At 33.4% G+C, this 23,929-nt stretch overlaps 5 protein-coding genes across 6 annotated transcripts; 3 read left to right on the top strand and 2 right to left on the bottom strand.

The window, feature by feature from the left end:
• Positions 1-623: 623 nt before the first annotated feature.
• On the bottom strand, positions 624-2,283 carry LOC102611027 (expansin-like A2). The gene is made up of 5 exons (XM_006486787.3): positions 2,107-2,283; positions 1,814-1,926; positions 1,519-1,697; positions 1,228-1,360; positions 624-1,023 (listed from the first exon to the last, which is right to left on the bottom strand). The coding sequence occupies exons 1-5, from the start codon at positions 2,216-2,218 to the stop codon at positions 781-783; spliced, it is 780 nt and encodes a 259-aa protein (XP_006486850.1). The 5' UTR covers positions 2,219-2,283; the 3' UTR covers positions 624-780.
• Positions 2,284-3,359: 1,076 nt separating this feature from the next.
• LOC102609229 (alanine--tRNA ligase, chloroplastic/mitochondrial) lies at positions 3,360-10,754 on the bottom strand. 2 transcript variants are annotated; one of them, XM_006486604.4, is made up of 13 exons: positions 10,546-10,754; positions 9,198-9,275; positions 8,867-9,072; positions 8,546-8,724; positions 8,330-8,408; positions 7,769-7,903; positions 7,481-7,630; positions 7,209-7,319; positions 6,183-7,100; positions 5,801-6,073; positions 5,170-5,379; positions 4,349-4,506; positions 3,360-3,986 (listed from the first exon to the last, which is right to left on the bottom strand). In XM_006486604.4, the coding sequence occupies exons 1-13, from the start codon at positions 10,697-10,699 to the stop codon at positions 3,650-3,652; spliced, it is 2,988 nt and encodes a 995-aa protein (XP_006486667.2). In that variant the 5' UTR covers positions 10,700-10,754; the 3' UTR covers positions 3,360-3,649. The 2 variants fall into 2 exon arrangements, with proteins under 2 accessions (XP_006486667.2, XP_006486666.2); XM_006486603.4 differs by having other exon boundaries at positions 9,171-9,275; positions 10,546-10,753.
• A 5,799-nt stretch (positions 10,755-16,553) lies between these two features.
• On the top strand, positions 16,554-17,012 carry LOC107178049 (auxin-responsive protein SAUR68-like). Its single transcript, XM_015532768.2, has one exon. The coding sequence runs from the start codon at positions 16,554-16,556 to the stop codon at positions 17,010-17,012; it is 459 nt and encodes a 152-aa protein (XP_015388254.2).
• A 3,668-nt stretch (positions 17,013-20,680) lies between these two features.
• LOC102610724 (auxin-responsive protein SAUR63-like) lies at positions 20,681-21,064 on the top strand. The gene has a single exon (XM_006486786.2). It carries the CDS (start codon positions 20,681-20,683, stop codon positions 21,062-21,064), a length of 384 nt encoding a protein of 127 aa, XP_006486849.2.
• Positions 21,065-22,711: 1,647 nt separating this feature from the next.
• Positions 22,712-23,140, top strand: LOC107178048 (auxin-responsive protein SAUR68-like). The gene has a single exon (XM_015532767.2). It carries the CDS (start codon positions 22,712-22,714, stop codon positions 23,138-23,140), a length of 429 nt encoding a protein of 142 aa, XP_015388253.2.
• The last annotated feature ends 789 nt before the right edge of the window (positions 23,141-23,929 follow it).

The raw sequence follows: 23,929 nt of genomic DNA, 5'->3' as shown, positions 1-23,929 counted from the left end.
AGTTTACAAGTTACAATGCCATAGAGAAACTGTAAATGAACTGAATGAGCCATAGAATATATTCGAAGGCTTTATATACAATCAAAAATCAATCTTGAAAAACCCAAGATTTTTCCGCCATTTTCAACTGCTTTAACAGCCATTTGAACAACTTGGCCATGATTGTAATGCGTTTATATGCTTCATTCTTCAAAACGGCCGCTGTCCCATGTCATTTGAGCTAAGTGATTTAAGTGATGCGCGTAACTAATCACGGGCTTCACTAATTGCACCAGACGACGACATTGAGTTGATGTCATACATGCTTGTAATTTACACCAAACGACATGTCGGTGATGAAAATATGACAAGACAGAAATCTTCTGATTACGGAATCAACTTGTCATACAAGATTATATTTTCTGGCTTTTAGCTTCACTCTCAACACTTTATGAGAATACCGAGGATAATAATTTTCCTTTTTTTTTTTAATGTGGTGACCATATATATACATACACACGCGCGCATACACACACTATGTTTACTTAAATCTTATAAAATACATGAATACTTTTAACACATCCCTTTGGTATTGGTAAGGACTTGGACATTTTAGTATTCTAACAAAGAAAGACAACCGTAACTGAGCCAGTAAAAAGTTCGAAAAATAAATATTTCCAAGTAATTCTCATTTTGCACTGCTTTAAATTCGTTAATTTAATGTTTGCTTAAGGAATCATGCACATATAAAATTTTGTGAGTGTCCAGCCGTGGGAATCAGAATCGTAAGTAACAATTAATTCAGTTCCAAGGACCACATTCAGCACAACCATCCGTAAAATCAACGTCAGTAATCTGAACTCCAGCGTCATATGTGACCCCAATCTTCCAGTCAGCTGGAACAGGGTTCTTCGCCCAAATCCACTTCACATCAAACCCTTGTACTATTGGAAATCCAAACTGCAATGGCCCTTTCGGTGCTCTGTCCGTTTCCCAAACAGCACCAAATTTTCTGCGCATGTCGATCCGAACGGGAGATCCATACTGTAAATACGGCAGCATTCATTAGTTAAGGATTTTTTTTTTTGATTAAATTCTATGATGATATGAAAAATGTTTAAGTATTTATGGTGTATACTCCTTCAAGTGCACGCATATTTGCTCTTACGTAAATATGATCATATTACTTTGCGGCGAGTGTATACACCAGAAACACCCAATCAGACTTCTCTCAATTTTGTCACTAACCTCAGATAAAACAACTCCTAATATTTCTGTTTTACCGCCTTGGTATAGCACTTTAATCGCCAAGTAATTTGGGTTTTTGCTTGATTCTTCTACGCGCACAGCTAAATTATGGTGTTTGTATTCACATGGAACCCTGAACAATTAATTCAACGCAGCATATAGAATAAATCCATTAGATGACAGCAATATCAGACTTAAAAAAAAAAAAAAAATCTCTTAGTCTGCACATTAAAATTATAGTAATAATAATAATCAATTAAGTTGAAGTTCATATAATCTGCTTACTATTACCTTATGTATTCCACATCCACAGCTCTCTGTTTCAAGATTTCATTGTCCATGCCCTTGTTGGCCAGTGCCCTGAAAGCTCTCCTGCTGAGGACCATGTCTGTTTTGTTGTTGTGATTGAGATCGGTCACAATCACTCTGGTTCCTTTTCTGCTACATAGAGCTCTGTTCTTGCACCTTACCTGTCAAAAGTAATAATTATAGTATCTACCCAAGTTAAAAACATATTTTCATATAACAGAAACAGTAATAAAAAGGGGGGAAAAATGAATGAGGGTATATTATAATTTATACACACCTGAAAGCATGTACCACCACAGGCAGCTCCGTTTTTGTAAATGGAAGGAACAGCAGCAGCAATGTGTCCACTACCTAACCCTAATGCCAACGAGCCATACCCACATGCCCCCTCTGCATCATATCCAAAAAATGAAGAGTACCCATTGAAAATCTTATTAAAATATCATATGGGTCAATGCAGTTTTGATTTTGATTAAAAGAAAAGAAAAAGATTTGTTTTTTATGAAAAGAAAAGAAAAAAGGTATCATTAAGGACAATGGATGAAAGCAAGATCGATGCTTAGTGCTTACTTGAAAGTGCGGAGGTTTTGGAGAAGTAGGAAACCTTGGATTGGTGCACACAGTGATCACAAGCAGTGGCAGATGATAAGAGAAAGAAGAGAAAGCAAAGCAAGATAGCCATTAATTAGTGCACTGAGAAGATGGATGGATACCACCATACAAATGTGAATTATATGTGACAAGAAACTAATGAGTTTGTTGATAAATATATATAGGCCGGGGGCTAAAGCAACGTTTCTGTGTATTCTTTGGATATAATATTTCTGTTCGGTCAAAGCTTGTTGGCTTCCACGCTGTCCCTTTTCAACAAAGGGGCGCACTCGTTGGATAATGGCTCATCGGTTTCTTAATTCGTGGTGTAGTCCCTTTTTTTTTTATAATAATTATATCTTTTTCTAGAAAGAAAATTAGATAATTATATCTGACTTGAAATATGTACATAAATATGTCAATATTTTTCATTTTTGACGATGATTCAAGAAATATGAAATCGATTTCGTGTATAAAATTAAGGATTTAGTTTCATTTTTACATTGCCTTCATCTAAGATCAGGTGTTTCCGTCAAATCAAAAATAATTGATAGTTTAGATTAATTTTATTTTATTTAAAGAAATATATTTTAGTATTATAATTCTCTTTTCTATATATATATATATAGTGAAAGCTACGTAACTTCGTCGGGCATACTGTGTGCAAATCCCTCGTGCCCCGACGCTCTATTTTAATATAATATATTGCATCTAGATGCCATCTGTCCATACGACATTATCATATATAATTGTTTTTATTATATTTTTTTAAAAATAATAGTTAATTATTAAATAAAAATATAAAATTAATTAAATCTTAATTAATTATATATTGTTGCGCATATGTATGTGGTAAAAAATTATAAAAAATTAAACATAAATCAATTCAGAATCCAAATCATAATAATTAACATTACTAATTACTAAATTGACGCTTCGCTTAATCGTTTATATAATTGTTGTTCAATACTTCAATGGGACGAGTTCAAATCAATATTATTTTATCTTGCTAAATCCAGTTTGGAATGGAGAAAACAGCATTCGGAACACAATCAAAAACCCACATGGAGGAATCAGAATTTAACAACTTGGCACATGCGGATTAAAAATTGTCAAAATTTATAATTTTTTATTATAAATTTAATATTATTTTTAAAAATATACTTTATGAATAATTGATTTGCCAGTGTACACTTTTGCTGTCTAATAGTATGGTACATAGACCATCAAAATATAAGAAGTTGGAAGTATCAAAATATTTCTCTAGTGTATGACAATAATTCTGTTTTTGTGAACTATTTTCTTTCTACATCAACTTTCACAAGAATCTAAAGGCTAAAAGCTTTTACAGAATGGTAGATTGGCATTGAATGTACCATGAATGAGACTCAAGCAATGCTTCCTATTGCCCCCATTGCCAGAATTCATCTATTCAATGAGATGTCACATTACATTGCTTTGGAGCCTTAAGAAGAATTGTCTATGTAATTTCTTGATGTACACTAATGAGACTTGTTGAGTTTCAGCTTGCCTTTTCGGATAAAACAGAGACTAGATCCGCTCGAGCTTTTTCAAGGGCAATCGACAGATTCTCAGGCTTCCTTCCACCTGCTTGAGCAAAATTAGGCCTGCCACCACCTCCTCCACCACACAACTTTGCTATGGGGCCTATAAATTTCCCTGCCTGAATACCGAGATCAACGATTCCTTGAGAGAAGGCAGCAATCAAACTTACTTTCCCTTCATCTGGACATGAGCCCAAAACTACAGCTGCGGGATCTTGAAGTGTATCCACCAGATATTCAGCTGCACTTTTTAATGAATCGGCATCCATATCGTCCATGGACTCAACTAGTACCCTGAAATTAGAATATTTCAAAAAGATGATAATCTTTGTTTCTTCCATTACATGGTGGAATTATTTATTACGTTCACCAATTTAACTTAAAAATGAAGACCAAGAAATATTTTATGCACGCAGTATTTTAGAACTCATATAACCAATATATCAGTGTCAGTAAAGACTACTAGTGATGCAAGTAATGTTTCCACAGCACTGCAAGATTTCTTGATTCTCTTCTCCCTATCTTTCTCTTTTGTACATTTATTTCTTATATTTTAGGTCAATGTTGCCATCGGAAAATAGTATAGTTAGATGAATTTAGTCGTAGTGTTATTCAACTTTGTGAGTGTTAGATGAACATTCTATGGTTACAATTACCTGATCTCGTTTGAAGTCCCCACTGTGAATGCCTTGCTTGAAATAGTTGATGCTTTGTACACAGCTGCTTTTGCACGCAAATTGGCTACTTCATTTCTTGCTGTTCGCAAATCCTCCAACAGACCTTCCACCCGGGTTGTTACTTCTTCATCTTTCACCTTTCACAAGATAAAATTAAATGACAATGAGAATTTCTGAGCCATTTAAAAGGAGAAATTTTAAGCCCCCCCCCCCCCCCCCCCCTCCCCCACAAACAAAATAAAAGGAGGCTGGTGCAAGAAAAGCCTGAATGCAATCAAATAACTTAAAAGATTCTAAGAGATTAATGATGACAGTGCTTGTACTAACACATTTTGTGTCATCAGTGATTCTGTTCTCAAAATTAAGACTGCTATTCGACAATATATACATACACCTCATGTGTTTATGAGCAAAAGTGCTATTCGTAAATTCTCCTAGAGGACCATATATTTTGCAGCAACCTGAACATATAATACAATCATTGAATGGAAAGAAAGCACTGATTGTATTTGGAAATCAAGGCTTCCTAGTCAGGTCAAGTTATTTTCCTGTTATAATGAAAGGATTAAGCACACCCATGCTGTAGGCCGAAAAGGAAAGGGAAATGAATATGGAGTACTTCAACTACAAGTCACTGCCACAAATCGCACATATGAAGTTATTCAACATGAAAGAATATAGCAATTTAAGTACTAGCTAATATGTGCAGTAAGAAGCAAATTGAATGGTGCTTTCTAGAGTTATGTTAGAATGCATCAAACTGGAGAGGGTTGGGCAATTTTTATGTGAAGTAAGCGTACTTTGAGGGTGGAACACAAATGTTTCATATAAGAATCCCTTGCATTGATGTATTCAATGAAAGCTTCACCAGCCACAGCTTCTATACGCCTTATTCCAGATGCAATACCCTGCTCAGAAATGATTTTGAAGGCTCGGATTTCAGCAGTATTGTTTACATGGGTTCCACCACAAAGTTCCATAGACACACCAGGAACCTCCACAACACGTACCTACAATACAACAGGAAATTGAAATCCTCATCAGCTGTTTCCATGGGCATGGCCAAGCCCAACTGAATGTTCATAAAACAAATCTATAAAGATTAAACAATTTCCTCCATTTATTCCAAGAATTAATACAAAAAAGTCTCAAAATATTTCTAAATCCTCCAATCTATAATTTTTTTTTCTCTCTCCAATATAGAAATATGGAGAAATTCAAGTGCTAAATCTTCCAGAGGCGATTCACATAATGACATAGAAACCGTGGCAGGAAATAGCAATATCCAACATTAAATTTCATTACTAATTCAGAAACTTGTGAAGTAAAAACTAAGAGTTCATTTTTACTATGTATTTAAGGAGGATTAAGAGTAACACATGTACATTGAAGATTTTTCAGATGTTATTACATTTTAGAAGAAATTTTAACCTGTTCTCCATATTTTTCTCCAAACATTGCAATAGCTCCAGCTCTTTTTGCATCATCCAAAGCCATTACTTTCGTTTGAAGGAGGTTTGCATCCCCAATCCATCCATTGATTAATCTCTCAATTTCCTCAAGCTCCGTATCAAGGAGTGGTCGGTGGAAGTTGAAATCAAACCTGAGACGATCGAAAGCCACCAATGAACCAGCTTGTGATGTTTCCTGTCCAATGACTTTCTTGAGTGCAGCTTGTAACAAATGAGTAGCAGTATGATGAACCTGCAAAATACCAAAATTTGATTCGGTTCAGCTATACCGTCATATCACAAATGAACCATAGAATTCTGAATCAATTAGAAGGAAAATGTAAACCACAGTTAATGAGTACCTTAGCCCGCTGCCTCAGTTTTGGGTCTACTATGGCTTCCACTTCTCTGCCAACCTCCAGAACTCCCTCTCTAATAGTGCCCTTATGAACAAAGACACTACCTAGTGATTTTTTCACATCTTTCACTTCCACAACAGCTGTCTGTTGATTTGTACCTTGAGTAACATATAGAAAACCATAATCCCCAATCTGACCACCAGATTCAGCATAAAATGGTGTCCTGTTTAGCAAAACTTCCACATCACTTCCCTTGGAAACTTTTATAACTGGTTTTCCATTGACCAAGAGGCTCTCCACAATTGCTTTGGCAGAAAGAGTGTCATATCCTAAAAATTCAGTGTCCGGAATTTTTTCTGCCAGATCTGCACTATCATCAACTGAAAGTTTAACAGCGTTATGTGCAGCCTGGGATTGACGCCTTTGGTTTTCCATCTCAATATCAAAACCTTTCATATCCACACTAACGCCATGTTCTTCTGCCACTTCTTTTGTTATCTCCACTGGAAATCCAAAAGTGTCGTACAAAAGAAATGCATCTTGGCCGGAGAGACGAGGAACAGATCCACTTTCACGAGTTCTTGACAGTGCATCTGCTAGCATTTGGTCAAGTAACTTTTCTCCTCTCTCCAGTGTCTGCACAAAACGAAGCTCTTCTCTTTTCAACTCTTCAAGAATGCGTTGTTCTCTAGCTTTTACATCTGAATCAATGTGGGTGCTCAATTCTATTGCTTTTTCAGCAATTGAAGGTAAAAATGCTCCTTCAAGGTTACCCCTACCATCCCCTTTTATACCAAGCAACCTGCCGGTACGAACAGCCCTCCTGATTAGCCTCCGAACCACATAACCTCTACCAATGTTTGATGGGAAAACCCCATCTGATAAGAGATAGACAATTGCACGCAAATGATCTCCTATAATCTATAAGAAGATAAATGGACATGAATGGTGCCATTTTTCATGAAGGGAAAGACTATTTGTGAAATCAAATTCAGCTCATATTCATTCAAAATGTAAATGAAAACATACTTTTAGATTCAAGTTTGTACGATCATTGGACTGCGCATATGAGACATTTGCCAATTCTGAGGCCTTCTTGATAATAGGAAATATCAAGTCAGTTTCATAATTGTTTGGAACCTGCAATGGAAAAGTATGACTTAAACAAAAGTTTCTGAAGCACATTAGCAATGCATGTGTTGGAATAAAACAGAATTGTTGCTCATCAATTTGGTGTTGACATTAAAAGAAAGAGTCTACTTAACAATAAGGACAGGAAAGAGTTATGACTAATTGAATACCTTCTGAAGGATGCGGGCGATACGCTCCAGGCCAAGACCAGTATCTATATTCTTCTGTTTTAAGGGTTCGAGTGATCCGTCATCCTTTTTATTATATTGCATGAAGACAAGATTGTAGAACTCTATAAACCTAGTATCATCTCCAAGATCCTGTAAAATAATAGTTCCAAATAAAAGGAAAATCAATGGTATGAAAAAGAATTCATAAATCATAATCCCCTCTCATTCCTCAGGAAATATCACATTTGAACGCATTGACTGAAGTTACTTGGATTCATCAAGACATACCACATCCGAACATCCCCTATCAGGGTGGAAGTCGTAATAAATTTCAGAGCATGGACCACAGGGACCTGTAGCTCCACTGTTCCAAAAGTTATCGTCTGCACCCATCCTCTTTATATGCTCAACAGGAACACCAACCTGATGCAAACTTGTCTCGTCAAATCACTTATAGATAAGTGCTAAATATATTCGCTAGAGTTGACAGAAAAAGAAAGAACCTCAAGTTTTCAGGGCTGGTTCTAGAACTTAGAGGTTAAGAAATCACGTGTTATACAGTGAGCAAAAAAGGATGCCCCTAAAACTATATATAAAGAAAAGATGTAAATCAGTCCATAAGAACCAAGGGAACTGGATCCAGAACTACAAAAATGGGACACAAACAGGAAAAAACAACAATACCATCATTGTTTAATTCCCACAAGGCAAAGCTTTTGGAAGCTTTTGGAAATAACAAGATGTAGATAGACAAAAATACGGAGAAGACAGAAGGAAATTGCACAAGTCAAGAGAATAAAAAATATAACAAATCTAAAGATAAGCAAAATAAAAAAATCCTTGGTTTACCTCCTTATTCCATATTTCAAAAGCTTCATCATCATCTTCATATACACTAATCCACAATCTGTTGGCTGGTAGTCCAAATCTGTAACCAAAGCAGTATGCAAATAAATTATCATTTTTTTCTGGGGAAAAAAGAAGAAGAAGAAAGAATTAACTACTCAACCATGAAACATCATCATAACAATTAAATAACTCATAAAATATAAAATTGAAGCATACTCTACTGTTGAAAGCTCCCATGCCCACTGGATTGCTTCTTTTTTGAAGTAATCTCCAAAACTGAAGTTTCCCAGCATTTCAAAGAATGTGTGATGTCGCGATGTTCGGCCTACATTCTCCACATCATTTGTACGAATGCACCTTTGTGAAGTTGCAGCACGAGGAACTTGTCTGGGAACCTGAAAATGGATTTTTGAACTCTATTGAGGAGGCTCAATTTTTTCACTAATACAACCAGAATGACTTATGCAGTTCACAAAATTATGAAAACATGATGCTCATTGAAGAAATAGATGACTAAACGCAGTAATGACATATTACCTTTCCAAGGAATATAGGCTTAAATTGAAGCATTCCTGCGATTGTCAGTAGAACTGTAGGATCTTCTGGCACAAGTGAAGCACTTGGAAGAACCTTGTGGCCTCGAGAAGCATAGAAATCAAGGAATCGCTTACGTATGGAATCCCCACTTGAAGGGAAATCCTGTGACTTATCCTCCACTTCTTCAGTCAATGGCTGTACTGACGCTGAAAAGCAACATGATAAATACAATATCTTTTGTAGATAGAAGGCGAAGAACAACTAATAAAACTCCTCTGACAAGTTTTATATTAAATAAAGCAACCTGATGTACTTCTAGCTGACGGCACACCTGTTGCTCCTTTGAAAAGAAAATGGCCACATGGCAAGATACTTGGATAATAATGGGCCATTGTCCTTGTAATAAAGCCTGCAAAATCACCAAAGACCAACATTTAGAACTAATGCATCACACTACATTGAATAAATTTGGCATCATGCTTGATAATGAATAGCAGATAAACAAAATAGATAAAAAGTACAAGAATTTTCATAATAAAACAAATAACAATACGTGGTTATAAGTAATAATAGCAAGAAATAAAACTAAGAGTAGTAATAAATAATAGAAACCATTAAGTCTACTAATATCAGCAAGTAACAAGTATATGACTCAGGAGCCAAATTGAAATTTAGTGAATACAAAAGAAACACTCAGTTTAGAGAGGGAAAAAGAAAAATGATATGACTCAGTAGCGAAATTGAAATTCAGTGAATACAAAAGAAACACTCAGGTTAGAGAGGGAGAAAGAAAAACAATAAAAAATACAGTCAAAACCTGATGTACTAATCCTTGAGTTTATAGAAATATCTAAAGTTTCCTAAAAATTGAAAATAACTGAAAACTGAAATTTCAGCCCCTAAACAATGGAATTTGGGGGGTGGGGGGGGGGGGGGGGAATGTGACGAACATCAGAGCCAAGTAGGCAGCGAGTTTAATCGATCTCATCGAAAGCTTCGAAACAAGCTATTGTTGGCCCATATCGGACTCCAGCGTCAAGAACTCAGTCAACACAGTCAACTGGTTCTACATCACCTGATCTTATTAATCAATAGCTACCAAAAGTACCTAATCACTGAAACTAAACCGGATTGTTCCAACCAGTCTAATTGCAGTTCAAAGTCAGTTCATTTGCCTAGAAAGCTACAAAAGTTTAAATTTGTACCATTTCAGAACCAAACCAACAAATAACTCCATACATACTTAACCTTGTAGAGCTACAGAGCAATAAGAAGCAAAGCAATTCAGTGCAAAAACCAAACTGGGTCCGTTAACAATACATTTTGAAATTCTTTAATCTACCAAAAACACTCTGAGGGAGAGACCTTTACTCAAGAACCAACCAATTCATTAAAGAACCCAGACGGGGTTGTTAATAAAGAATTCAGTTGCACTTCAATGTTCGTTAGTTTTCCAAAAGCTCCAACTTTGAAACTTTCACAGCCCAGTTTCTTATTCTCTTTTCAAAAAATAAAATTAAAAAAAAATCCCAACAAAGAGAAGGTGACATGAGATATTTACAATGAAGCTACAGAGACGTAAAAGGCACTAAGAAATTCACTATCAAAACGAAATGGGGTTGCTTCAAATGAATGAAACTACGATTGGAAGTTCACGACCTTGCCTAAAACAAACTTACCAGTTGAGATGGCAGTACCGTAAATTTTTTGGATAGGGATGGCTGGTTTGTGAAATAAAAATGTTGATTTTGATGAAGAATAAGGCAAAGAGATGAGGAAAGATTTCCCGCCATGGATGGAGTGCAGAGAGTGTGGCAGCAGCGGACCTCCCATGGTTCAAAGTTTAAACTCATTATCCTCTTCACTTCAAATTTGCTTTTATATGCGTTGATCAACAGTTTATGCACGACCACAAATTTTATTTGAGTTGTACTATTGGCACCCTTCAAAATTCTTTTGAAGTTCATTTTTTAATAATGTTAGGCTTAATGCCAAAAATATCTTTATTTCTAAATAAATATATTTAATTTATGAATTTTTTAATTTTCTATTATTTTTTCACTCTTCACAAATAAATTTTTATGGGCGATTAACTTCTTAATAAAAATTAATTAATTAAATAAAATACCTATAAGATTATGATGGAAAAAATTTTATTATGAGCCTTAAAAAAAGATAAATAATTTTGTTAGAATGTGTATTGTTTATTATTAGTAGATTATCTTAGTAATTAAAGAAAAATTTATAGAGAATTTGAGAAAAAAAATTACATATGTGAGTTTGATAGTAGAGAAAATACAAGAATTTTTTTTTAAGAGAGAAAATATAAAAATTTAAAGTGAGATAAAATAAACGTGAAATATATTAGAGTATTTATCTTTAAATGTAATTGTAATAAAATAGTGGTTTTAAAAAGATTTTAGAGGGGTGCTAATAGTCCAACTCATTTTATTTTGTGTTAAAGACTGATGTCATGAGTGGCATGCAGAGTTAGTTCTCTATGTCCAATTATTGGGCCAGCCCATTTTAACAAGCGGATCAAATGTCGGGGAAATCCAAGCATGACTGAGACCCAATACAGGTTTTTTTCCTCTTTCCTTTTCGATCTCCTAGCACGCTAGTACGCTACTAATATCCTGCGAACACGTCACCATTAAATAAACTCCATTTATAAATATGACCAATTAAAATATGAGTAGAGTTATTTGAACCCACCAAAATACTTCTTAAATCCATTTTCTTAATAGATCTATCATCAAATTTTGTTTTTTTTTTCTGTAGACCCATCTTAATGCCTATCATACCCTTATCAGTTAATTTATCATAATTTATACAATTTTTTATTGATGATTTCTTCAACCTTTTCTCTCATCTCTAATTGTTTTTGGATTTGTCTTCAGCATATCCATATGTGAAGTTTTCACTCTCACTTTACTAATTTTCTTTTCCATAAAATTTTGCATGTATTTTTATAAATCTAAGATTAGGTAAACCACAGTAAATAAAAAAATCTCTACCCCACCAACTATTTTTCTTTCTGTATACAAAATTCTTGACCAAAAACTGGGAATTCACTTCTGAAATCCCATGAAAGTGGGCTAGGAAGGTCTTTTCCGGCCAATTTTGCTTGGTCAAATACGACTTCAATCTTTATTCTATTAACATTAAAGATGAAATAAAAATCAAATCAAATTGCTTCACGTTTAAACTAAGAATCAAAGGCAAATCGGGCAAATAACTTTTGTTCCTCTTGCATTGTCCTTCTTTCCTTGGTAAAGGACATCCCTTAAATTGATAAATTCACGCTTTGTAATTCCAATTGTTTGAATCCCCATTGACCAAAGTGAGAGGTCAATGCAGAGGAGATGGGAGAATTTTTTTTTTAACCGTATTACCTTGTTTATAATTATAATTTGCATTGGGGATAAATTAGTAATAAAAATCTTCATTAAAAGATGGGTCTAATGAGTTTTCTAGTGGGCTCAAATAGCTTCATCCTTAAAATATTTCGACAAACACCCACCATAATTACAAAAATAGCCTTCGCACTTTCTTCTTCCTAAATTTCAGTAGTTGCAATTACATCCACGCGCTAAACATCCACGTGCCATACATTTTTGAAAAACATATGGACCTTGATGCACTATAACTAGTAGATTGGCTTGGAGAGGATACATAACCAATTTATGTAGTGACTTTATTCAAAGAAATTGATAGTTATAACTTCATGAAATACATCTTTTAAATCAGCATATTTATTTTTCCTCTCAATTTTTTTTTCTCTCTCTCAAATGTAAGCTATTATTGTAATAATGGCTTGCATTTGCCATTATTTGCACATTTACTATAACATCCCAAATCTAATATATGCGGGTAAATGAGGTTACTTACAAATTATAATTCTTACACAAAACTCTTAAACTGAAATATCTTAATTTTTTTTTTCAAAAAAAATCTACAAATCCACAAATCCAACACTAAATATTTTCTTCCAAAGTCATAAATATAACAAAAACCTTAAAAGTCTCCACTTGCAATTTTAAGAAGATAAACAAACTTAAAGGAAACAAAAGTTCATCATTCTCTTATTCAACTAGCAAAAGCAAATAAAATGTTAGTTCTAAAAATAAGTACACCTCTCAACAAGTTACTCAATATGCAAAAAATAACGACAAAATGTGAGTAGTTAACTTGGTAAGTAAAATTATTCCAACACATCACATTTATCGAGTACGGAAAGTATCACATAAGTTTTACAACATGACATATTATAACTAAAAAACATAAATTCATAAGTGATTCAAAATATCAAAAGTATAATTAATCATGAAAACAAATCTATAATATATATACACAAAAAACAAAAGGTTAGCTCATGTCATATTATATCACTTATACTCCTGATGACTGGACAGAAGCAAAATCACCATTAGAATATCATGTGCACACTTAGAATAAAAACCTACTATTGTTCTAGAATATTTATATCGTACTATATAATCAAAATCAAAATAACCATGGACAGTGAGGTAAAACATCTAAATTTATCTTTTAATTGTATAACAATCTGCACATGACACTTTGTAATGTATGTGCCACTTCGTGACACATTGGCCTTTAAGAGGTGGCCCCACACAATTTCAAGACGTAGCCCTTTACAACTTACCATAAATTACCTTAATTGCATATGTGAATAGAAAATTTATATCATATTCATAAAATATCATCACAATAATTTTGGCTTGCAAATAAATTTTTGTTATAATATATCATAGATCATTTCATGAAAGAGAATCATTTAGCAAAATAATTTGGACATCTAAATGCGTTTAGACTATTTTGCTAAAACCTTAGAAATAGAATAATTTTTAAATTTAAAAATATTCACATAAATTAATTTTATTATGAAAATCAATTGATCTTTAAATAAATGTAAAGAATATGTACTTATAATCATATCAAAACAATCATGGTATTAAGTACTAACAACTTATCACAAGATCCTGATTTTCTAACTCATACCCATACGAGTCTAATTTTCTGAATTTTAATTCTTAATCCAATATTCAAAATGATATAATATTATATAGAATTATTCTAGACATTCATGATATCTCCTATAAAATTTTCAAGGTGATTCAATACCAAAAATATTTTTAAAACTATTTGTTTCTTGACAAGTTCAAAACTATCTCATAGTGTCTTAAATACACAATATATGTTTTTGAGATTTTTATAAAATTAGATATTGGCTAGAAATTTATGAAACTAAAATTGAGAATACTAGACACATATAATAATCTCTGTTTAAAGTTTCATAATGTTATGAGTTTATTTGACATTCTAAATAATTTTGTAAATTTGGTCTTTTTACTAAAATCACAATTTTTTTGTGCAACAATGTCTATTCTGAAAGTTCATATAAAATAAGAAACAAGGTCAAATATTATAAATTATAAACTTATTCAACAAGCCTATATGTCTAGTTTACAGAAATATAAGATTCTTCTAAAAAAAATAATTTTTAAAATATATGTTTTATAATGAGATATCCATGTTGTCGAAAAATTATAGAGAGTACATGTTTATTACATCAAGGATTAACTAAAAGACTCAATAATAAACTAATGAACACATCATTAATCATGCATAAAAGTCTGTAATATTTTAAAATCAAACAAAATAAAACTCTTAATAGAACACAAAGATAGGAGATCTAACAGAGCGTAGGGTAAGTAAGTCACTTACCAACCATTGAAACAAAAATTCGAATTCTAGGGTATGAGCAAAGAGTGATGAGCGGCTAAGAGAAAGAAAAATGCCGTTTGTGAATTTATGGTTGTGAAAAGGGTACAAAAAATGTTAATTTATAGGAGCCATTGAAAAAACCTAATAATTTTAAAAGGAATAAATGTTTTCCAAAAAATATTCTATGAATTATAATTAGGGATATACTCATTCTTATTCTCATTATCAATAATATCATTCATGATTTCCTTATAAAAATTCCATAATTAGGAAAGCCGGCGTTAGAATTACCATCACTTTTGTACTTTAGTATAAAAAATATGAATCTAGTACCGTTGGTATCCAATCATATTTTGCTTGATTCTTCTGCAAGTCCACATGCATATAGCTCTCCAATTATTTCATAGTTTTAAGCTGTTTAATCGCCCATAAGTTTTCTTAAGTTAGAAACTTACACTCTGCTGCTTTTCTATGTTCTACAAATCAAAATAATTATTCGGATCTGAAATAAGGTGCGGAAAAGCGACTCCTCTATTGTCTTATATATTCTATAATTTCACTACTTAACAAAGTTGTAATTGTTAAATGGGCGTTTTAAGGATTTTTGAGGCTGCTTAAAACTCAACTTTTTTTTAGCAGTAATGGTAGAATATATTCCTAACATTTTAGTTCTACCTTGAGTTCTAATGTCACGTGTCACTCATTTATTAAATGATGAATTTCATAACTTGTAAAATTATTATTCATCATCCAATGGATGGATGCCACATCAATTAAGACTTTAACTAGAATTTAGATGTTGAGATGCTTGTCATTGCTCTTTTGTTAGATGGAGTCAACTGAATAACTAATCAAATTCAAGAAATATTCAACTTATAAAGAAATGAAAACTAAAGAATAACAAGAAATCATAACAAGCAAGTAATAAATTGTACCGCTTCAACCTATGAGTTAACTTTAAAGTGTAAACTTGTGTTTGAACAGCTGCGCCGTGGCAGCACAACTACCCCAAACGTAACCTAAGTTATATAGGTTCATAAACTTCCAATGATATTAAACTCAACTCCTTCATGAGTGATACATCCTGTACGCTTATCTCTGGCTAATCTATGAATTAATATAATAATAATAATTATTATTATTATCATTATATACACATTATTTTTCTATGAGCTAGTTCCCATTATAACCGATTTCTCTAAAAAAGTTTTAAGGAAATTAGAAATTCCAAAATTCAGACATCGTAGCCATCCTATTCGTACTTATTTGTATTTGTCATTGTTAAATAGGTGTCAGTTCATTGTTCTTGATAAAATAAAAGAATTCACTATGATGAAGCACATAACTGTTAGAAGGGACAAGAAGATTCAAAGGTAACTACATCCAATTATGAGAGGGCTGAGCTAAACTACGTACCTCTTTTGTTTTCATTGAGAAATATCAATTTTAAATTACCTAACCAACTTAACAGAAACTTTGGGAGCAGTTAAGATCTAAACTAACTATGGGGTGATTCATATATTCTTTTATGCGAGTAAGCACAAAAGCTTTGCATCGAAAGCCACGGCCGCATAACGAAAGCACTTGTTCGATAAATTGTAACTCCCGTACAATTCAAAAGTATATATGACGACTATCTTTAGTTTATATCTATTTTTCTAAATAAATTAAGGATTTGCAGCTTTATGACTTGTAAGTTGCCAATATGCAAATAACTAACTAGATGTTTTGCATCGAAACTCACGAGGTAGGGGGTTTGTCTTTAACTTCAATTTTTTTTTTTTTTTTTTTGAGAAGTTACTTCAATTATTTTGCCTATATAACTAAACTAGCCATTTCTATTGCTTCTAGATCAAAGCAAATAGTAGTGATACTTTAAAGATTCATATAACTTCTATCTTCCTGCTCAAAGTAAAATATCCATACGTATACGGGCATCATGATCAGCTCCAAGAGGCTCATCAAACTTGCAAGGAAGTCGCAAATGATCGCTTCAATGGGGAGGGAAAGAATTTCTTTACCAAGAACCAACAGCACAGATTATCATTTGGGTAGTCACAATAAGTCCTCATCATCAGTGGCTGAGAAAGGCCATTTTGTTATCTACACAACTGATCAAAGACGTTATGTTCTTCCTTTGACATATCTCAACAGCAGTATCTTCCTTGAGCTCTTGAAGTTGTCTGAAGAGGAGTATGGACTAAAAAGCGATGGGCCTATTACCTTACCGTGTGATGCAGTTTTCATGGATTTAGTAGTTTCATTCATCCAACGAGGCATCGATTCTGAAGGTGTACAGAAAGCTTTCTTAAATACCATTACTACCAGTCGCTGCTCGTTCCCTGATACTTTCCGTCAAGGATACACCGGCCAACATGCAGTTGTTTCTGGGTACTGAGTGAACTCTATATATATATATATGTATTGTGTATGCACGACCAATCTTTTGATAATTCAAAAGATGTTTTCACTGTAAATTGTAGCTTTTTGAAATGAAGCAGAATTAAACGAAGTAAGAATAGTGTAGTTTCCACGCACCTACTGCTACTCTTCCTCAAGGACATCCAAGACATGCAGCAGATAAACCCTTTTATCATAAAACAATCTCTGATATGACAAAGCAAATCAATAGCTTAGCAGAGGGTAATTGTTTGCATAACACGATTATAAGAGTTCACTCTGGCAAATTAAAGAAAGTTGTCATTTTCACAAAACTTTTAAATTTGCCATAATTTAATTAATCTGATGTGTCTTTCATTTTTAATTCTGTCCTGATGCGACTATTATAACGGAACAAGAGCAATTCCTTAGCATTGAAGTCTAGACAAAAGAAAGCACATGTGTCAAACCTTTTGACCTAAACTAATTTATCAAGTAAATTCTTGTTCTGGTCATGCTTGTGTCTGCAGAAATCTTAATGGTTAGGCGGCTTGCCCTTTAGGGCTTGGTCTTTTCGAATAATGACAAACCTTGAGACTTTTATTGAATTCTTTGTTGTTGACATTCATGATTCACTCTTGTTCAGTTTACTGTATTGTTCATGGTGCTTAATATTTTTAAAATGGGTTCACTCTTGTTCAGTAGTATTATTTATGGTGCTTAATAGTTTTAAAATCGGTTAATTAATTCTTTAAGGGTGCTATGTCCGGGTGGCAAGCAGTCTTTTACGTAGAAATTTTTTAAAAATCAGTCATAGAATTCCGGGACCGTAGTCATACTCACAAGCACACAAATCTGGAAATAGAATAGTATAGTGATAACGAGGTCAAACTCACATAGATATATTGCTTTAAATTGAAATTTTTAATTTAAATCTAAAATTAATATTAATCCTAACCTAGTTTTGCAAATTGAATTTTAAGAGAAATTAAACTAAGAAAACAATTAAATCAAAGGAGAATCCAATAAGACAAATGTTACTAAGGTTTCAGAATCCACCACTATTTAATTAATAATTATATAATTATCAATTAATCCCTAATTTTAGAGTGACAACTCGAAATCAGTTTATGTCATCTCATGAATATAACAAATAAGCCTAAATTAAAATTAATCTTGTGTAAGTTCATTTTTTGCTTAACAGTATGATATCTAAGTATCTCATACAAATAATATTGTATAACAAAAAGTCAAAGTTTTCTAAAGCATTTTGTGTAAACAATTAAATGAAAGACATAGAATCGAAGATAATCACTTATAAACTTTATAAATCACAGTATAGGTTTAGTCAAATATTAATCCTAACAATCAATAATACATGACAAAATTGATGAAAAGATTATATTCAACTAAATATGTGAAACAAGAACCATAAACATTAAATAACATATGTAGGGAATTAATTAAATAAAACAATAATTATTTCATTGAATAGAGTTTCATCCTTAACCTTAATATAAAACAATTAGCTAAACATACTTAAATTGAGAGCAACAAACAAAATAAAGTCAGCCATGGGAAAATTGGACTGCTTCTACTGCTCCTATCTCTACCGAATGCCGCCTCCCCCTCAATTACCTAATTTATTAGCCTTATATAATAATGCCCTATGACCATAAGTTAAAACCGAATCCCATACGCTTTATTGGCTGAATTCAATTTGGATTCTAATTCCAATCCTTTTCCAATTCTAAAATCAAGCTTCCTAATTAATGCTACCATTACTTATCAACACCATAAGCCATAAATTTCCTTCCACTTGTAATGCTAACTCACGGGTTCCTTTAAATTGCTTTTCATAATACAATGCCATGCACGTGCAATTGCCATAACCGAATCTTTATTTTCTAAATGCATGTCCACCGTTCATTATTTTAGGAAATTAACTTCCGATTTTGGTCTTTAAATTCTTGTTGGCCATGGCATCCATTAATTCTTGTGTTCCAATAATTGATTTCCAATTTAATCTTCATTGCTTCCTAAATTAAACTTCTTCATGCCCTTTTTATCTATAATCTCTAATTAATTTCTTATTCAATAAAATAATTCAATTAATCAAAACTAACAAATAATAATAACTAACAATTATATATATGATTAATAACTAAGATGTGATGGGCGCATGAGATTGTCATGCGAGGCAGTCTTCATCGACTATATAATCTCATCATTGAAATAGGGGTAGCTTGGTTTGTAGAGATAGCAGCAATCAATTCAGTAACAATCCGCCACATGTCAAATTCTAGTCATTAAGGAAAATCAGGCCGCCAAGCAATTGCTAGGGCTGCTGAATAAATTCCTCGATTTGGTAACAATTAACACTACTACTTGTTTTCAAGTTTTCAACTGCTACATAAGATGCATATGTATATTTGTAATTTTTTGGAATAAAAACTTTACTGCTAGAATAAGTGAACACATTTTTCTTGCAACATTGTCACTGCCTATGATGGAAAACTTTTGAGAGGCAGCCACCGAAAAACTTCGAATTTCATAGTCTTGCTACAAAATATCTTCTTAATGATAGAAAGAATCACTTATGATAATCCTTTAAAGATAATTACAGAGAACTTCCTACGATGAAATAGTGTCGGTAGGTGATGATTTACTTCGTTATAGGTAATGGAAACATCTGTTTTGAATCACATCTCGAAATTCTGTTTCTATGTTTTCAAATTTTTCTTTTTTATATCAGTTGCTCCACCTCAGGTTCATGATTCATGGTGTTTTTGAAGATTTTGGTTGAAGATATTGTCCATTCTTATACTGTTTCATATAATTATTTATGATCAATGAGTTTCCCATGTTGCCGTGATCGAATGAATGTAAACCTTTCTTCAGGGTTTATGCATGAATTCCTCCGGTCTTCCATGTTATGGGAAGATTGTGATGCTCTCACAGTTTTTGTTGTCTTATTTCTCGTATCATTTTTATCTTTCTTAGTTTACAAAGTTTGATCCAGAGAGAGTGGTTTGGTCGCACAAAAAGACAGACAGTTATAATTCATGCTGCTCACAACATATCAAATCTTTCGGAAGGATAAGAAATCTTTGAACATGACGAAAACGGCTACCAGACTTTGTTATTTAACAAAGTGATAACGAGACAAAGTCACTTGGAATATAAAATTCAAAAGATTCTTTGTAGAAAATTAACAAGAACTGATTTGGACTTTTAACAACCTTGTTTAGTTAGTTAACCTTGTAGTTTATTTCTTGGTTACTCAAAACAAACTTGATGTTAACTAGAATCAAACTGACTATGCACAAGACTGGCAGAAGAAGACAGTTGCTCAAATAACTAACAAGTGACAATGGCCTACAATGGGAATTTTATTCATATCAGAACTAACACAATGACAAGTCCAATGATCTTCTTGCATCGATGATCACATGGGCATAGATTCCATCAACCAAACACACAGAAACAAGGGCTTATGATGCTGTTTTTCTTCTTGATCACCAATATATATATGCCTATACTCCCATTACTTCTCCACCACACAAATCTTCTTAAGGACGAATCTCATTGCTAGACCTTCTATTTTAAGTCTTTTAAAAATTATTCCTTTCTTAAATCATGATCAACTCACAGAAACTCAATCGATTAGTAAGGAAGTGGCAGAAAATGGCTGCAATGAAGCGGCGGAGAATTTCCTTCCCGAGGACTGGTGCTGTAGAGAACTCATTATCGCTTGCCAATAAAGGCCATTTCGTTGTGTACACTGCTGATGAAATAAGGTTTGCAGTGCCACTGGAATATCTCAGCAAAAATATCTTCATAGAGCTTCTAAGAATGTCTGAAGAGGAATTCGGACTTCCATCCGATGGACCTATCACACTGCCTTGTGACAGTATTTTCTTAAAGTATGTCATGTCACTGGTTAAAGATCACATGCCTGAGGATTTAGAGAAAGCTTTGGTTACTTCTCTATCAACATGCCATTTCTCAGCTTCATCTTCCAATTGTCTAGGACAAAGCCATCAACAAAATCTTATTTATGGCTATTGAAGAAATCAACTCTAAGCTTGGTGCATACATGTAACAGTTTTGATGTAAAATACTGTCTTGAGTTCTGTAATTTAAAATGAAATCTTTTGTTCAACAATTTTTGTGCCGAATGAATGGTATAATTTTACTTGATCAGCGGTAGAAATTCACCTTGCTATATATTAATCAGTCACCAAGAGTTACTAACAGAAGACAGAAGTCATTAATCTTGCAATTTTAGCTATTTGACCTGTATGCTTGGTACAAGATTTATTCTGAAAATAACAATTAGTCACCCCAATATCAGCTGATCGTTATCCAATATAAGTCCTTCAGCTTTTGAATGTTTCTGTAATGAGAGTTGAAGGATCCTATACTCCCCTGAAAATTTTCTCCATGCGTCAGCAATAAACTTTACAATGATTCAGGTACAAAACTACATTAAATGGAGACTTTGGTATTAATGAAGCAGAGTATTCTCCACAAGAATATCTGCATGAAAGCTATTTTGAATAAACTAGAGTTGTTGACCTCCAGGTTTTTTTCAAGCACGGTATGGGAATCTACGTAACGTTTCTTTTAGTCCTCATGCTCTAAGTTTAAATGTTTTCAGTTCTTGTAGTTGTATTCAAGGGGTTTGTTCATGTTAGAGCACATTGCTACTTCAGTGTATCATACCATTAGGCACGGGGTAGTTTTCTTGTTACTTTTTTTCTTTCATTAGACTTTCCATTAGGCGTATCTGGCGGGAAAGAAAGATCCTGATGGCAGCCATAACATACAATACTCTGTCGTTAACTTTGTCGTATACAAATTTACTTTTTCCATTTGAGTTTTGCTTTTTCCTGCAAACTGCATTGCTTGTATGCATGCACCTGTCTTCGAATTTAGGAAGGGTAATTTCCAATTACTCTCTCGGGAAATGACAATATTTAAATACTCCCCAACTATTGAAATCCTTAAATTACGCTGTGGAAAAATAGAGGTGAGTTGATGAAAAATGTTTTGTCTTCTTAACAAAAATAGGGGATTAGTTGAGGTTTGCAATATTTTAAGGGTATTTTAAAGGATTGTCATTTCTTGAGGAGTCATCCGAAATTAACCCATTTATGCACAATTTCTCATAGTTTTGCTGTAAAGCTTCTACCTTTTATCTTTCACGTTTACACATTTAGATCCAGAAAGTTTGTTGTCACAAAATGACATAAACAGATATATGATTCATGCAGTCAGATTGGATGCCTATTTCTGAAAAATGCATTATACCAAATCTTTTGGAAGAACACCTAATCTTTGAACATGCCTGAGACGGCTACTAAGTCGGGTAGCTTGTTTTATTTTCTGAATTAAGCGAACAGACTTGATTTTAACTTAATATCATATGAATCTTTGAGTATTGAGTAGGGCAATACTGTCCTTGCTTAGAACTGGCAGAAGAAGATAATTGATTCTTATCTGAAACTAAAGTCTAACGACCTCCTAGTTTCGATCATCACATGGCCATAGATCCCATCAACCCAACAGCAACATATTCACATGCCGCTGTCTTTCCTCATCTATAAATATATGACCGAAGTCCCCTTGCTTCAGCACCACATTACAATATCATCTTACCAAGAAATCTCATCTCTAGAGCTTCTAGTTCAACTTTTCACATATTGGTCAATTATGATCAACTCAAAAAGGCTCGTTCAATTAGCCAGGAAGTGGCAGAAAATAGTTGCAACGAAACGGAAGAGAATTTCCTTCCCAAGAAGTGTCGCTACACAGAAGTCATCTGTTGCCAATAAAGGTCATTTTGTCGTTTACACGACCGATAACACTAGATTCACAGTTCCACTGGAATATCCCAGCAGAAGTGTGTTCATAGAGCTACTAAGAATGTCTGAAGAGGAATTTGGACTTCCATCCGATGGACCTATCACACTGCCTTGTGATAGTACATTTTTCAAATATGTCATGTCGTTGGTTAAAGGATGCATTCCTGAGGATCTAGTGAAAGCTTTGCTAACTTCTCTATCAACTTGTCGCTTGTCGGCTTCATCTTCTCTTGGTGTAGGACATCGGCATCGACATACAGTTATTTATGGCTATTAGTGTTGTACACATTTTACAATTTTGATGTAGGATACTTGCTATTGTTCTGTAAATATCAAATGAAAACTTTGGTTTCATACATTCTGTCCCCAAATGAATGGCTTAACCGGACTTGCATGGATGGTACAAATCCATATCTATATTTAAAATTCAGTGACAGAAACTATCCTCATACCTTTGCATTAGTACTTTTTCTTGTAAGGCTTGCCACAAGATTTCTTCTTACTTTTTTCTTTTCTGAAAAGTAATGAGAAGTATGATCGGTAAAATTTTGAAACAGTTAAAAGAGAGGGAAAAAAAAAATAATGGAGTCTTTTGAAGTAATTAAAGAACAGAGGATTCTCCTCAAGAAACGATGCAGAAAGGTAATTAATGAAAATTGTACAATACGTAAGCGAAATAGACTGTGAAGTTCCGGCTAAAATCAAATGTATTCTTTATGTTGGAGTTATTTCACATGAAACATGAATGATTCAGTTAGTTACTTGAAATAATAATAGGAAAATGATAATTAATGCATGACTTTTTGGAACCATTTTGATTAAACTAGAATTATAAATTCTTCAGCTTTCAGTTTGTTTTCAAGCAAGGCATAGAAATGTGCGCAACCGTACTCTTGTTCCTTTTAGTCGAGGGGGTTTGTTCTCGTAAAAGTACGGAGCCACTTCAATTTATCAAGTCACTAGGTCGTTTTCTTATTACTTGGGAGATTCAAACACTTGGAAATTCCAGAGGGCGTATATTGTTAGGGAAAAAGGATTCTGGTGGCAGCTTTCAGACGAAAATTGC

Source organism: Citrus sinensis, chromosome 8 (genome assembly GCF_022201045.2).
Source record: "Citrus sinensis cultivar Valencia sweet orange chromosome 8, DVS_A1.0, whole genome shotgun sequence".
Classification (NCBI taxonomy): domain Eukaryota; kingdom Viridiplantae; phylum Streptophyta; class Magnoliopsida; order Sapindales; family Rutaceae; genus Citrus; species Citrus sinensis.
This window is presented reverse-complemented; position numbering and strand designations above follow the sequence as displayed.